Source organism: Vigna unguiculata, chromosome 1 (assembly GCF_037176805.1).
Source record: "Vigna unguiculata cultivar grain cowpea cultivar isolate G323 ecotype 2 chromosome 1, ASM3717680v1, whole genome shotgun sequence".
NCBI lineage: Eukaryota > Viridiplantae > Streptophyta > Magnoliopsida > Fabales > Fabaceae > Vigna > Vigna unguiculata.
The window spans coordinates 2136029-2149456 of NC_140792.1; the positions used below are offsets into that span (position 1 = coordinate 2136029).

Here is a 13428-nt window from a genome sequence, read left to right on the forward strand (position 1 = left end):
TACATAAAATCCCACTCGTAAGTATTCCATAACAAAATGGTCAGCCACTTATTTCCTGAAAATTTAAATGTCACAATTATACAGTATTTTTGAATCACTATCTGATCTCAGATTTTACAACTAGTCAAATCAATTATTCACAACACATATTTTATGTAAATTACATTTTCCATGTTGAAATTAAAACATAACAAATAAATTAATATATAACTATTTAAAATGTGTATATTAAAATTTTAAACAATGGATGTTATCCATATAAAATCCAACAAGATAAAGATGAATATTAAAATTGTAAAATTTCCACTGAGAAACCCATCACTTTTGAGAATAAGTATGAAATTAACAAAACCGATACCTTCTCCCAACCCCCACCAAAAAAGACTTGTAAATGCCACTATATCCTTCTCCAGGCATTCATTTGTAATTTGGAAGGTGGTCTTCCTATAAAATTTGAGTCAATATTATTGCAATTCAAACAAAATAACATTAAATCAGATTTTTTTTTTCTTGGGCCTGTTTAATTATAAGAAATAGTGTGGTATATTCAGTTGGTGAAACTTATGATGATTGTACTGGTATATTCATAAAAAAAGAAAAAAAATCAATGTAAGCCACGAAAAGGGCTCTGACAAAGTCCTAAAGAAAATAAGAAAAGCAATATAACACATGTTGAATCCTTTATCCTAAGATTCTTGGTACAGTGCCAAGCACAGCAAGGAAATCCAAGTATACAACAGAAAGGTATCTCTTTTTAAGATCTGAATAATGGTAACAGGAAAACTTCATCACCCCAATCAATTTTTTCATATTACTTTGAAATCCACCAGACAAAAGTAATGCTTCTAAAAGTCTTACTGATGGCTAAAAGAGTGCATTCCACCATGCTTCTAATAGAGTATAGTATACCACCACCAATCCATACTTCGATTTATATGCTTTAAAAATGAATTTTATTTAAGTTTATACCCTCATAGCTTCTCCATCTACCATGTATAGCACATGCACTTTATTACAACCACAGAATGCACAAGTCTGCAGCTTCTTTCTCTGGTGCCTCTGTAATTTTTATTAAGACAAAATAAACAAATCATTGTCAGCAGCAGATAGAGTTTATAATATCCTATAACTGAAGACATGTGAAGATGAACCTTTGCCTTAAAATACTTCTACAAGAAAATAACATAAATAAATTTTTAAACATAGAATATATCCTATGACAATTATAAACAAGAGTCTCTGTTGTGGAATCAAGACAGAAGGATTCATTTACATGTTTGCTTGAATTTCACACATTTTATGGCTTCTGCATAAATTCATGACGGTGTTTCTTATTTTGTCTGTGGGTTATCTGCTGCTACCTTTCTTTTCTACAGACCACACTCCAAAGCCCTACACAAGTGTTTGTACAAACTACAAAGGCAGTAGAATGGTTATGAAAAAGACATTGAAAAACCAGATACTACAAAAGCCAGATAGAGTCTGAAGGAAACTGAAGAAATGACCTCACTTGACTTGCAGCACCTAAGCATAGTTTTGTCCAATGGGACTTGAACAAGCCCAAATCAGAAAGATCGCTAGGATGTTGAAAAGGAAACTACTTTCTAATGGGTCAAGAGTAACTCGTTATATAAAAAGGAATAAGTTCATGAATAAGGAAAATTTTGAGTCTATTCTAAAAGGACACAATTAAAAGGGAACCAAGCCTTCAGGTCATTTTACCATATACCGAGGCAAAATTGAAATTGAGGGACACTTTACTAATGAATGAATTAACTTAAGGATTATACTTCTGGAGATGAGGTCTCGGGATATATTGCAATGCTAGAAGTTCTTTCTTGAGTTTAGAGGACAAGACCCAATTTATTAAAGAGGGAGGCAAAAACTTTTAGGGAGAGCAATGGTGTGGCTTGAAGGGATAAAACAGAGGGTTCGTAGCAATGCCACATGTGGCTAAGGCTCGCAGCATGGGAGAGGTTGGAGGTGGTTCGGTGACACACCTTATTGCCAATAAGAGTGATCAAGGGACTCAGATAGCCTTAGGTATGCATGTGGACAAAATAAAAAAGAATAGAAAGGAACTAAACAGATTAAACAAAAAAACACAACAGTGACATCAATTAAAAGTATATTCATATCCTTGCTGGATGATCTTTTGGAATTAAATGTAGAATTTCAATACAAGGGTGGGTAGGACTGAGCATAATTCACTGTGAAAATTCCAAAAGACTCTTTCATGGTGGAGTGTGTTAGAGATATAATAAAAAACCATTCATATGCTTTTACTTAAAAGCTTCAGAACTTCTGATAGTTAGTTCAAGACACTAGACTACATGGGGAAAAAGGATTAAGATCAAGGGACAAAGGGAAAAGGAGTAAAATCAGATGTGACGTGGGATACAAGGGAAAGGTGGAGATGAGGGTAGGAAATTGCCGAGTATTATGGTACAAAAGACTATACCATCATACAAACGAATTTACAAAAATTTCTATCGACTTAGTTTTACATAAGCCCAAAACAAAAAAACACACAAAGAAACTTGACCTGCAGCTGAAAGCTGGCACACAAAAATGTGATCCATGAAAACTAGGAAAACTCCGATTCTACCATTTTTATGATTCTGCTTAGTGAGTCTACCGGTTCTGCTCAGCGGTGATTCAACTAGTCAGAACACGACCCTAACTACCTTAAGCAATACACCACTTAGTCATCGGGACCTCATCCTACCAAGTCAAGAAGACAAGAAGCAACAATACCAGAAGAAATGGTTTTGGATTACACCCTTCACAAATGCTACCAACATAACATTGAGATAACCTCTGACCAAATGAAAACAGAACGAAGTAAGACCGATAAAAGGATTAGATTTCCAGGATATATGGTTCCTTTCTTTCATATTGGAGCCACTAGACCAAACATTCTACACACAACCAATCTCAATGAAAGTGAGAAAATAATGTGTATATATGGCATACGTGATAGAAAATAATTGAAAGCCTTAATTAATACTGTGGGTATAAACTTCAGATAGTAGACAAACTTAAAGATAAATCTAAAATCAAGACCAACAAAACTTACATTTCAGAAAATATTGGGGTTATCAATTGCATATGGGTTTACTGAAAAAGCACCTATCATAGAAACAAGAAGAGGAGCTTGACTTGCAATATAAAAATAACTTTTGACATTGAAGGATGCCTTTTTTTAGCAAGTATCCTGCAGAGATAACACACATGTAGCAATTAACACAACTAGGGATTACAAAGAAAAACAGAGGCACTAAGCTTAACATTAGTTCAACTAAAAAAAGTATGCTTAGAAGTGAAATACAATTAGCATTAGGGCTAGACGTTTTGGGAATAAAAAATGACGTAAAAAGCAAGGCTAAACTTGACATTTGGCTCGTTTATGAATGTCACTGTACAGGAAAGTGACAAAAAAAAAGCCTTAAAGTTTAAGTCCTACAAAGGCATATAGGAACTAAAACTAACGATTTTTATGGCTAGGACTTGAGACACACAGAAAAAGCAGGGGACAATGTGTACTAATATGAGTGTATGGGATTTGGATTTATGGTTTAATATTAGTATTGTGCACTATTATGAGTGTATGAGGATTGAAACTTAAGTTTTCTCCATACACGAACGGACTCCTAAACGAGTATAACCTAAGCGGATTTGGGACCAAATTTCTACCAAACAAAGACCAATTAAAGTTAGAAAAACAGATAGAAAGTGTTTCTATTTTCTTTGCACTTTCCTCATAAATATTCATTTGATGAACGTATCTAAGGTTGGAAAGTGAAATAATTAGAACTAAACCCTACATAATCATCCCAAATCTTGGACAATCATTTTTTATCTTCTCTTTATTTGATCATTTAAGGCCGATGTCCATAAGCTTTAAAATGTCCCTCATTCCCATTTTCTGGAAGGCCATAAAAGATTGCTTAAATTGGCCTCAAAGATGTAGTGATTCTTTCTACCTAGTTTCATTATCCTTCACTAAAAAGCAACCAAATACTAGTAAATTTCTTTATTCCTTCTATTCCCTGTCATGTCCTAAATGTCAAAGAAGCAAGTTGCTTTTAAGCAATTTAAAAGAAACATATGTACTCTCACATTCAAAAGGCTACAATTAAGAGCACTAAACACATTTTTTTTCTTAATATGGCCAGACATTAAATTTCATGTGGCCTCTAGATACCCATAAAGCTTATAGTCATTCGAGGGATCATCAAACTTATGTAAAAATCATAAAAGCATCAGTTTATCAAACAATTGAACAAATGGGGATGCTTCGCAAAGAACAATCATATTTGAGGCTTCAAAGATAGGAACTAACAATAAAATAAACTAAGCATCAAAATACAGAAGAAAGATTATTACACATTGAATCATATACAAAAGTCACCCTCAACTTAAGTAAAGGAAACGAGTTTGAAACTTACTGGAACATACAAACAACACGGTTCATCTTAAATGCATGTTGGAAAGGAAATCCGACAACCTGAAAGCATCATGTTTTATGTTAGTGAATGAAAAAAAAAAGGAGGAACATAGCAAGGTTAAGGTCAGAGATAATGAGAAAGAAAAGAGCAACCTTATGTCTTTTGCAATTACGGTATTTCCATCTGCAGCCCCTAGATGTCGCAATACTACCTGCTCCACACGTCCGTCTCGATATGCATGCTGCGATTAAAGATTTAAAAAACCAATCTCCAGTCAATTTTTGCAAATAGATGCCTCAGAACACTTCTCAAGCCTCGCTTTTAACACAATTCAAACCCCAAACCACAATCTAGACATCACAATTCAACACAAGGTAGGGTAGGGGAATAGAAGCTGTATGCCTGAAAATACTAATAGACTTAGATACCAGAAAGATAGAAGTAAGTTGCACCACACCATTGTTTCAAATGCAATAAATCCTATAGTGTATAAAAAACCATGTATATTATTGCACAACAAACAAAAGATATTTATTAAGTGTATACCAGGAAAATAGAAAAATGGCTGGCCGGGGGGAGGGGTTGTTAAAATAGAACTAGATATATTCACTAAAGTACCTTGTAGAAACAACTTGTTCCGAAAGGGCAGTTACCATCCCCAAAGTCAAAGTGCTTGCAGTCAATTGACCTACAAAAGGAATTAAACAATTACCAAAAGTGTATCATAAAAGGCATAGTCATTAACTATTTCACTCAGCTGAGCTATTTTTTTTTTCCTTGTTGTGAAATATATGCTATATTGCTCGTCATCAGCTGCCCTGAGGCACATGCAAATCAATATAAAGAAGGGGCAAAGGAAATGGGTCGTCCCTCATCAATAAGACAGCATACAACGGTGAACCAATGTTAAAACTCTCTGCGCTTCAATTGTAATCAGATCATGGATTAATTGGATAGAAAAAGAAAAAGAAGTCATAAGAGTTTGTGAGAGATCAAGAAATTACTTGAGCTTTTCCTTGTATTTGTCAATGATTTCTTGTTTCTCTTCAGTTGTTGAGTACCAAACGACACTTGGAATGACAAAGTACGATAGCTTACGACAAATAGGACAAGCCCTCAATGTACTATTAACATCCATCCCCAATGTTGGGTTACTACTACGCCAATTCCTAATACAGGATATGCAAAATGGATGATCACATTCGGATAGCAGCCCAAACTTGCGTTCAGCTAATATAGGCTTTGACAGAACACGCTCAAGGCAAACACTGCATTCAATTTCTTGACTTCTTTTCAATGCATCAAGATACTTATGCCTACTTTCACAAGTCTTCATATGCTCTTCTCTTTCCTCAGGTCGGAAAGGATGCAAGCAATGCTTTCCACAGGTGGGACACAGATCCCCATGAATATGAGGACATTTTTCCCCTCGTGGACAGTTGCCAGCAGCAGCAAATGAACAGATTGAAATCTCAGAAGGTGAAGTGATTATGGATTGACCAACATTGTCTTCCCCTAAAATTTCATAATACTCAATTTCTGGATTCCAAACCAGTTCATGATTCCAAGCCGGTTCACTAGGAAGAATGTATGGACTACTGGAAAGAGACAACTCTGCAGTTGTACCAACACCATTTGAAGTAGTTATAATATTTCCAAAAGCACCAGTATCTGAAACCACAGTATGGTTTTCAATTACTGAAGAAGATGGAATAGAAGATTGCGCTTGAGAAGCTTTGATGTGATCATATCTGCAGCGACTACCATAAGCACAGACTCCTTTCTGATAAAATGTGCATATCTGTCATAACAAGAAAGCAAACAGAAATTATAAGAGATATGTACATCAATAATAATCAATTAGGTGGGTCTGCAGCAAAAAAGAGTTTGCATCACCAACATTATTTGGAGGATCTTTCCAGTCATGAGAATATTCACAATGCTCCCCTTTCAGACAGGCTCCATGAGCAAAGAACTTACAAAGAACCCTACAAAATTCAGAAGACAAGTAAGAAATTACAAAAATTGAAAGGAGAGAGAGAGAAAAGGCCCACACAAGACTTATCATGTGTATAAAAAACTAAGGTCCCCAATAAAAACCTTTTATCCAAAATTCCAGAAAGGAAAACAAAAGACTGGATTCAAATGATTTCAGAGTTAAGTGCCAACTACAATTCACAAAAAAGATAGCAATGCCAAATATCATTCTTCTACACAACGGAAATCAACATTGTTATGACATCCAGGAATGGTTTACTGCCTGTGATGACCATAGAAATCTATGTTACGAATGATGATAACCTAAAAACCTAAAAATTATAACAAGTACAACAAAAAAGCTAGCAACTTTCAACCACCCTTTCTCTTCTGAATTCTGATGATCAACGAATGGCAAACACCACCGGATATAAAACAAAATAATCTGAATCGCTCAAACATAAAAAAATAAAATAAAAAATCAGGATTATAATAAAACAAATAGCATAAACATACAAAAACCAATCAACAATCAACAATCAACAGAGATTGAAGAAACAGCAGAACAAAAGACAGAAAACCCACATCAAGAAAAGTCAATCAACCATGGGAAAAAGCAGGATGGTGAGACTCACCTCTTAGACATGGCAGTTATTGAAAAGAATGAAATATCCTTAAATTAAGCGAGAGTTGTTGAGAGAATCAAAACCCTAAACCTCCAAAGGGATTATTGGATGAAGAAAGTGGTGAACAAAAAAGGGGGACAACCAAAAAAGTGAAGGAGGTAACACGTGGGGCTTTGCAGCCACTCAAATTAAGAAAAGATTGAGAGCACAAGAGAAACGGTGGTGGTTAAGGTTGGATGGATGGTGGCAACGAGATATTAATAATAATAGGAATAGAAATAGTAGGGAAGATTGGAAATTGGATTTGGATTTGTATGGTAAAAATTATGGGAGAGAAAAGTAAGAACACAATGTTACAGCTTGTCTGTGTTCAAAACTTCCCAAACTCTCACTTCTGTATCACGTGTACGTGAGTTTGCTTTCTCCTACGAACACGTGTTCTCTCCCATATTCATTGTTCCGACAACATTCACGAATCAATCCATTGATTTTTTCCTTGTTTATAACACAGCTACCTATTTTGTTAATTCACATGTTCTTCGGAAAATGTTGTCAAATTATGGACCGGCGACTCTTAGGGTTACACTTGAATGAGATGAATTAGGTCAAATAGCTAACACATATAGTTCAATTTGTATTATTTTTTTATTTAATAGGAAAATGGATCTAGAGAGTAAAAATGACTAAATTTAAAAGAAAAGAGAAGTAAAAGTAGAGTTATATTAATGGATAAAAATTTATATTTTATAGTAAAAATACCTAAAGTAAATTATTAAAATTTGAATAAATTAATTTCATTTTTTTATTATTTTAACATTTTTATTTTAATTATTTACTTATTTTAAAATAAAATTTATATTAATATATTTCTTTCTTCATTCTTGTGCATTAAAGTTTTGGTAAATATGTTTTCCATGCATTTTTTCTTTGTCTATGTTTCCACACTATTTTTTTAATATATTGTTTAGTTAAATTTTTTTAATGGATATGATATTTAATATCTTTTTTAATTGAAAAGGTAATTTTCCTTCTCAGGAGGTTGAGCTCTTTTGGAGTGAAGTAATAGTGATTAATGGGGAAAAATCTTGTGCTATGGTTACCTTAAGTTTGGTTTTCATTGGAAAAATAAAGCCTAAATTTGATTTCTTTACTTTTTGAAGGATTTTATTTTTACATTAGTTTGATTTGCATCAAAATCAGGTTTAACCTATAAGTCTATATTTGAAAGTTTATTATGTTATAAGGTTTTGTAAAAGACGGACATGTTTAAGTGTAGTTTGGATAAGTTGTAAAAAAAAATGGGTCATGTTAAATTTTAAATTGTCAATCTATTTCGGTTTAGTCTTTCAAATTAACATACAAAAATTGAGTTCATGTTGACCTGTTTTTTTTCTTACTTTTTATTTTTGTTTAAATTAAAATATAAAATAAAATAATTAAAAATATTAAATTTTCTATGTTATATATTTTAAAATATATAAATATACAATGTTATTATAATTTAAATTATTAAATTATTACTTATAATAAATTTAAATTATTAACACCGATTAAATTTTAATTATTAGTTATAATAAAATAATTTAACATATGAATATAAAATTATTTATTTTATTCAATTAAAATATTAATTAATCAATTAAAGACTTAAAAAATATTCTTATGATTAAATATTATATATATATATAGTACAAGATAATAAATTATTTATTTATAACAAAAAATACTTGTATACAAAATATAAATTCATCTTTAAAAAGTTTTATAATTTTTTAATCTTTTTATGCAAGGTAATTAATTCTGAAAAGATAAATAAATATACATTTAAAACATTATAAAAGTGTTGACTTAATTAAATTTTAACTTCCTAATAATTGTGAAATTTTTTTATTAATTGTTAATAAATTTTAATCGGTCCTAAAAACGTTCAAACTTTTCAACTACTGTAAATCTCTTCTATTAAATTTTTCTGTTAATTAGGTCGTTGTTAAATATATGTCAGTTATTTTATTCTATCATTTTATAACTTATAAGTTTATAATTATATAATTCCATAATCACATAATCTTAAAATATAATTTTATAATTTTTAATACTTAAACAGAATTTCTAGAGTCTCAAAAAGTGGTCACGGTGTAAAATTTTAACATTTAAATATTTCCAAATGTAGTATCAAATTCTATCACTTTTATTCTGATTAACTTAATTACACTTAATGTTTTTGTTCACTGTAGGGACACTGGCCATAATTTTTTCAATCCTTCATTGTTTTATGTCTTATTTAGGTTTATTTATAGACAATAAAGGAAATACTATAATAATAAAAGGCTTAAATGGTTTTTTGGTCCTAGTTTTGGACGGTTTTTTTCACTTTTGTCCTACTTTTGAAAATATTTTCAGTTTGTTCTTACCTTTCGTAATTTGTTTTCAATCAACTCCTTTTCGTTAACTCCGTCTAAATCGTTAACGGAACAGTGTCAGCGTAGTGATTTTGTGTGACGTGGATACTGTTCAGTGACGTGTCTGTTTGCACTGTGCTGACCATTTAATTGAAATTGCGAATTGATTTTAGGGTTTAAGTTGGATTAAATTAGGTTTAGGGTTGTTTATGTCGAATTGTGGATTTGGGGGTCGAATTGGGGATTTTGTCGTCGCTCTTTGAAATTCTGGAATTTGGCCTTTCAGATCAATTTTTGTCTTCTCAGTTCGTCGCTCATCTTTGGACAATCGTTGCAGATGGAAAACCGTTTTCATCACGGAGGTATGTCCTACTTTAGGGTATTATTTTTGGTCAGTATTGATTGGGTTTAGTGTTAATGATTAGGGTTTTGTTTATGCATTCCATGAAATATTTTAAATTGTAGTTGCTTTTTCGGTGGTGCATTGTTTATTGTTTTCACTGGTGACCCACCATTTTTAATTGCTTGTGTTGTCGCTATCTGTGGTGGGGTGGGTTTCATGGTTAGTTGTCGGTTTGTCGGTTGTAGATGGAGTATTTGTTCCCCATTTAAACATTGTTTACAATTTGCAGGTTTTTTTTGTGTGTTTCCAATGTCTGATGAAAGGTTTGAGGTTGTGGTCCACCACCGTGGTGAATTTGCTGAAAATGAGTGGTGTAAGTATGTTGGTGGAGAAATTACTCATTGGTCATGCGATCCTGACCGTTGGAGTTATTTCGAAATATTGGGGTCTCTTCAGGAAATGGGGTATCATAGCATAAAGGGGTTGTGTTATTGTGTTGAGATGTTGTTGCACCCCTTGAATGATGACAGGGGTGCACTTAAAATGCTTCATATCGCAAGGCATTATGGTGAAGTGCATATGTTTGTTGTGCATGGAGTTGATGAAGCCCAGGTAGAGGATAATATAGTGGAACCTGAAGGAGATGCTGGGAGACCTATAGAGAGTGGTGAAAGCAGTCATGCTGTTAGTGAATTTGAGGTACTAGGAACTGAGATTGTAGTCAGGTTTGTTCCACCTGAAGATGTAAGGTCTACTCCACTTGAAGATGCTAGGAACCAAGAGACTGAAATTGGATCAGACGAAGGTGAAGTGGTTGACAGTTTAAGGAGGTGCGCTTTTCCTGCTCCTGAGATTGTAGCTGATGATGTTGTGGGTGAAGGTATTGGGCATTTGGAAGAAGAAGTAGGAGTTCAGAATGTGGGTACAGGTGGAGAAGAAGTGGGAGTTGAGAATGTGGGTACAGGTGAAGAAGAAGTGGGTAATCCAAAAGCTTATAAAGGGATGGATAATATTCCTGAAGGTGATCATGATAGGGATTGTGATGATGAAAGGACTGGGGTTGTGGTAATGGAGGTACTGAAAGCGTAGTTGATGTAGAAATAGATGTTGATTATGGTCAAGGTTTGGGGTCAGGTGAAGTTGGTCCTAGTTCACAAAACCATGATAGTGAAGATAATGCAAGTGAGTCAGAACATGATGGGATGAGTAGAGATAGAGGACTTTATGATAATAGTTGGGAGTCAGAAGAGTTGTGTAGCATTGAGGGCAGTGCTAGTGAGATAGAACATGATGAGATGAGTGGTTATTTGGGTACATGTAAGAAACCAAAGTCAATGGCTGATTATAGATGGGAGGTGGGGACAACCTTCGTGGACAAGGAACAATTTGTTGATGGTGTAAGAACGTATGTTGTTCATGCCGGGAGGAACTTGAAGTTTGACAAAAGTGACAAGGAAAGAGTGCGGGTGAGATGTTTAGGGGCTCAAGGGAAGTGTGATTGGTCCCTTATTGTGGATTTCTGGTTTCATGTCAAACATGGCAGCTGAGAAAAGTTCAAAACCGTCATAAGTGAAACAGAGAATTTAGTATAAATTTGATGAATTCAAAATGGTTGAGTAAAACCTTAGACAACACATTAATAGAAAATCCTAATTTGAAGCTGGTTGTTATACATAATAAAGCTGCAAGGAAATGGAATACAAAGGTGTCAGTTTCAATGGCTCATAGGGCAAAGCAACTAGCATCAAAGGTGGTTGAAGGATCTTTTAAAGATCAATATAGGAGGATTTATGATTATGCTCATGAGATAATTAGATCAAATCCCGGATCCACAGTTAAAGTTAAAGTGGAAGATGTTAATGATGAGAAGATTTTCATGCGAATTTACACTTGTCTAAAGGACAATTTTGTAAGTTGTCGACCCATCATAGGCCTTGATGGTTTTTTTTGAAAGGACAATATGGGGGTGAGCTACTAATTGCAATAGGTCGTGACGCAAATGACCAGATGCTTCCTATAGCCTACGCAGTAGTTGAAGTTGAGAACAAAGACACATGGAGCTGGTTTCTGAAGTTGTTGATTGAGGACTTGGGAGGTGCTGATGTATGTAGGTTCTGCACATTTATGTCCGACCAACAAAAGGTAATATGTTTCCATATTTTTTTATGTTCATTGTATTTCTATTTCTTTAATATGAAAACTAACTCACTAGTAAATACACATGGATTGCTTCCTGCCATACAAGAGTTATTGCCTGACGCTAAGCAAAGATTTTGTATGCGCCATCTATACAACAATTTCAGAAAAAAGTTTGGAAGCAAGCAACTAAAAAGCTTGATGTGGAAGGCTGCAACCAGCACGCACCCAAGAGCATGGGAAAGAGAAATGCATAATATTAAAGAAGTGAACAAGGAGGCCTTCAAATACCTAATAGCAATACCACCAAGGTTAGTCATCAATATCACAATCTGTTATCATTTCTCCAGATATTGGTCCAGGTCTAGGTTTACCATGCAAGCCAAATGTGACACGTTGGTAAACAACATGAGTGAAGCCTTCAATAGCGTTATTGTGTATGCAAGGTCCAAGCCAATCATCTCAATGCTGGAAGAGACCCGTTTATATATTATGAAGAGGTGGTCCAAGAACAGATCCAAGGTGCAGAAGTACGAGGGTGATATATGCCCTAAGATACGAACCAGATTGTCAAAAGAATCTGAACAAACTAAATATTAGATACCAAGGTACTTTTCAATTTGGTCCTAGTTTAGGTTTATAACTTTTCAATTTGGTCCTCGTGCAGTTGGTCAGGTCAGAAGTTGTTTGAAGTTAGACGTGTCTCATTAATTGGAGACAAGTTCACTATCAACATAGAAAGCCAAAAATGTAGCTGTAGGAAATGGCTTATTAGTGGGATCCCATGCTGCCATGCAATTGCTGCACTGAACTTCCTCAACTTAAAGGCAGAAGATTACATTCCACATTGGTTCATACGTACAACATATGAAGAGATATACAACTCCATAGCTCTTCCTGCCAATGGTCAAATTTTCTGGGAAACAACTACCTTTCCTGATGTTCTACCACCACTTAAAAGAAGGCTTCCAGGGACACCAAAGAAGAAGAGAAGGCTGGAAGCTTGGGAACATAGAAAAGATAACACCTAAATGAGGCCAGGTGGTCATAGAAAGAGATGTTCAGTTTGTTGCGCACTTGGGCACAAGAGGAACAATTGTCCAACACTTCCTGTCCATGGTTGTGAAGAACGTCCCTCTGAAGCTACAACACCACAACCAACTCAACCCACACAAAGTGAACCACCACCAAGTCAACCACCTGCAACACTCACTCCACTTGCAACACCCACTCCACCTGCAGCACCAACCCCACCAACAGCAGGACCACCACCCAACACTGCAATACAATAGCCTAGCCAACCAACTTATGGAATTATAAAGATGAGACCAAAAATGCAAATAAGAAGGCCACCACGTCCATCATGAGATTACTGAATGTATTTTGGGGGAAGGGAATATTTTGTTATGTATTATGAATGTGATTATTGGAAATCAGGATGTACTTTAAGAATTTCTGGATTTTGATCACTGATATTTTGATGAGCCTTAATTAGT

General features: G+C 34.4%; 1 protein-coding gene across 6 annotated transcripts; it reads right to left on the reverse strand.

Moving 5' to 3' along the window:
* Positions 1-649: 649 nt before the first annotated feature.
* On the reverse strand, positions 650-7608 carry LOC114183663 (putative RING-type E3 ubiquitin transferase C3H69). Of its 6 annotated transcripts, none has more exons than XR_003604438.2 (8): positions 7064-7602; positions 6352-6439; positions 5456-6252; positions 5070-5139; positions 4604-4692; positions 4452-4510; positions 3133-3217; positions 650-1059 (listed from the first exon to the last, which is right to left on the reverse strand). XR_003604438.2 is itself a non-coding variant. In XM_028070754.2 (7 exons), exons 1-6 carry the CDS (start codon positions 7072-7074, stop codon positions 4474-4476), a joined length of 1092 nt encoding a protein of 363 aa, XP_027926555.1. In that variant the 5' UTR covers positions 7075-7601; the 3' UTR covers positions 650-1059; positions 4452-4473. The 6 variants fall into 6 exon arrangements, 2 of the variants coding, with proteins under 2 accessions (XP_027926555.1, XP_085532011.1); XR_003604422.2 differs by having other exon boundaries at positions 3080-3217; positions 7064-7601; XR_014996701.1 differs by having other exon boundaries at positions 4452-4692; positions 7064-7608.
* Between the last annotated feature and the right edge of the window lie 5820 nt (positions 7609-13428).